General features: G+C 33.7%; 1 protein-coding gene across 1 annotated transcript; it reads right to left on the minus strand.

Moving 5' to 3' along the window:
- Positions 1 to 1,719: 1,719 nt before the first annotated feature.
- On the minus strand, positions 1,720 to 2,637 carry LOC141718377 (F-box protein At5g07610-like). Its single transcript, XM_074520760.1, has one exon. The coding sequence runs from the start codon at positions 2,635 to 2,637 to the stop codon at positions 1,720 to 1,722; it is 918 nt and encodes a 305-aa protein (XP_074376861.1).
- Positions 2,638 to 2,842: the final 205 nt, after the last annotated feature.

The raw sequence follows: 2,842 nt of genomic DNA on the forward strand, positions 1-2,842 counted from the left end.
ATCAATATTCTCTACCACTTCATTCATGAGTGTGTTGAACGAGGTGAAATCATAATTAAACATATGCGAACTGAGGAGCAGTGTGCAGATATTCTGACCAAGGATATGTCTACAATTAAATTCGAAAGAATGCGTTCACTGCTCGGGATTAAGAAGTTACAGGAGAAAGTTTAGATTACGGGGGAGTGTTGAGAATATAATCTAAACTTGTCTGAGTCATTGCTGAGCTGTTAAACCGCGTCTGCATTAGTGGAATGAATCCTTTTATTCCTTCTATTAGTTCCATAATTTTAGGATCAAGAAATAATAAGCAGAAAAGGTGGAGTTCAGTTAGGATTTCTTGCTGCTTTATAGGAATTAGATATTGCTTCTTTTTTTATATATATTACTATGTAATATGTTCTTTTCTATCCATCAATAACTAAAGTACGTACTGTTTTTCCTTGTATTCAAAATATCAATTCTTCAACTTAGTACCGTGTCTGTGTACTTGTCTGAAACCAACACATAATGAGTAAAAAATATAATGTTTGCATTCTCCATGTTATATGTGGTTCAACTGGATATAATTATTGTACAAGTATGAAGAATTGCATGGCACCGTGAGTTTGATAGTTGGTTCTTCGGGTAGTTACATGACATGTATATGTTTGTTGTGTCAAAACTGAAAACCTATCCTTTTATGTAAACTCATTTTCACGTAGAAACATGTTTATAAAAAATGATGCCCTTTATAACTTTAACTGGAAGGTAATTTCTAAAATTTAATTCTATGAACCTTTTTCTCTATTGTGGTCATCAAAAAAACCAATATTGGGTAGAAAACCTACCAGAGGTCTTCACGTTTTTCAAGTTTTATGGTATAAGGTTTATGATCTAAAATAATTCCTAATGATGAGCAAATTATTACATTCACTCTTTACGAGGTTATGGTGCAAAAAATTGCCAAATAATTATATCCATCAATTAAATCACGAGTTCTTAATTAAGTATTCCTTGCATCATGAGTACTTAAGTACTCTTAGTCCATCGTAATTAGTTATTGGATTCTCATATTTAACAAATGAGTAATATTCAGCGGCATTTAAATAATTTGAAACTATATATATATATATATACTAATTTGAAGCCAATTTTGGAAAACAACAAAAAGTTTTTTACATAATTGTATAAAATAATCTCATATTTTAAATTTTTTGATTCATATATATATGCTAAGTAAAAAATTGGATGTAAAATGGAAGGTTAAAACATGGCTGCCGCCCCGGGCTGACTAAAAAGTCAAAAGAAATTTCATACAACAAAATCTGTAGAAGATAGACCTAATAAAAGAGACAGCACAAGTCATTTATCCTATATACATATCATTTCCATCCATTTTGAGTACTTCTCTTCTCCAAAACAATCCCAAGGACAATGTCCCCCTATGCACCTACTCCCTAGGAAAGAGCAAAACATATATATTACATATAGTTAAAATACATATATCCACATAACACTTTGAAATTGATTATCAAGGAAAACAATACATGTCATAAGTACCAGATTACATGACATAAGTACCAGATTACAGACAAGGTTATTCCAAATGCTACAACTTAAACATCGAAACTTCGTCACAGAACACAATTTAAGTATACAAATAAGTTGATAATATGTGAATATTAATAAATATACATTCAGAACTAAATCACATACCTTTTATTGACTAGTGTTCCGTCACAGAGGGTATAGGGTTGGAACAAATGGATATGCATTCGAACCCTGAAATTTCATTTTTTCCAATGATGGAAGCTCACATAGCACCTTAATCCCAGTCCTCTTGAAATAGTAGGAAATAACTTTGCCTGGAATAGTCATGATAAGGAATGAATCTTCATCATTTTCTCCGCTCACAACACACAATATCGAAAATGCGTACTGAAAATCGTTATACACCCCTTTCACAACAATCTCTGGGAACAGAGATGTCAAGAAGTCCATATGTACCCGATACTTGACAAACCAGCTCTCAGTATCTTTGTCCAATTCGTAGATACAAAACACTTCTTCCGTCAAGTAGCGAGAGCAAACAAGATGCAAGCGCCCGTTGAATTCTCCAAAGTACCTGAAGTAGACCACACCTCTTAGACATCCTTCTGGCATAGAGACTCTTCTCAGTTTCTCAGCTTCAACATCAAATCGAAAGCAGTAGCAACTTAAAAAATCATTCCCAACCCAATAAATTGCACCCTGACAATATATTCCTTTGGCAAATTTAACAGACATTCTATTCGTTGGAATATTGGCATCTTTCCAATGACCAGTTTTGGAACTATATATTATAATCCGAGATCCCAACAATTTACCTCCATTTTTGACACAAACAATTTTGTAGTAGGGTGATGCCAAAAGGTCGAAAGCCAAATTGCACGTGACAATCCGATCATCTTCATACAACTTGGGTAAAGGTATCATTTTCATTTGATTAATAGCCAAATTACGAATACAGTACAACTTTATCTGTACATCAGAAGTGTTGAATTGAAATAAGGTCAATCCATTACATGATTGTACCATCTTCATTCTATTTTCACCAGTAAGTAACTCTATGTTCGGTTGGATCCAGGTATCATAAGGATCAGAACAAGAAGGCATTTTAGCCTCACATTGAGGTATAGAGAGAGAAACTGAGTAAATTGAATAATCTGGACGAGGGGAAATGTTGGAGCAAGAAACTGAATTATTTGGCTTGCCTGTATAGCAATAAAAATGGTTTCTGAAGTGGTTGCTGAAGTACAGATCTCTTGGAAGAGGGTTGTAGAAGAAGATCCCGTAGAGGATGCTATAGCTAGGGTTCTTA

Source organism: Apium graveolens, chromosome 1 (genome assembly GCF_009905375.1).
Source record: "Apium graveolens cultivar Ventura chromosome 1, ASM990537v1, whole genome shotgun sequence".
Classification (NCBI taxonomy): domain Eukaryota; kingdom Viridiplantae; phylum Streptophyta; class Magnoliopsida; order Apiales; family Apiaceae; genus Apium; species Apium graveolens.

Coding starts and splice junctions, on each gene's coding strand:
- LOC141718377 (XM_074520760.1), bottom strand. CDS start 2,637: ATGCCTTCTTGTTCTGATCCTTATGATACCTGGATCCAACCGAACATA.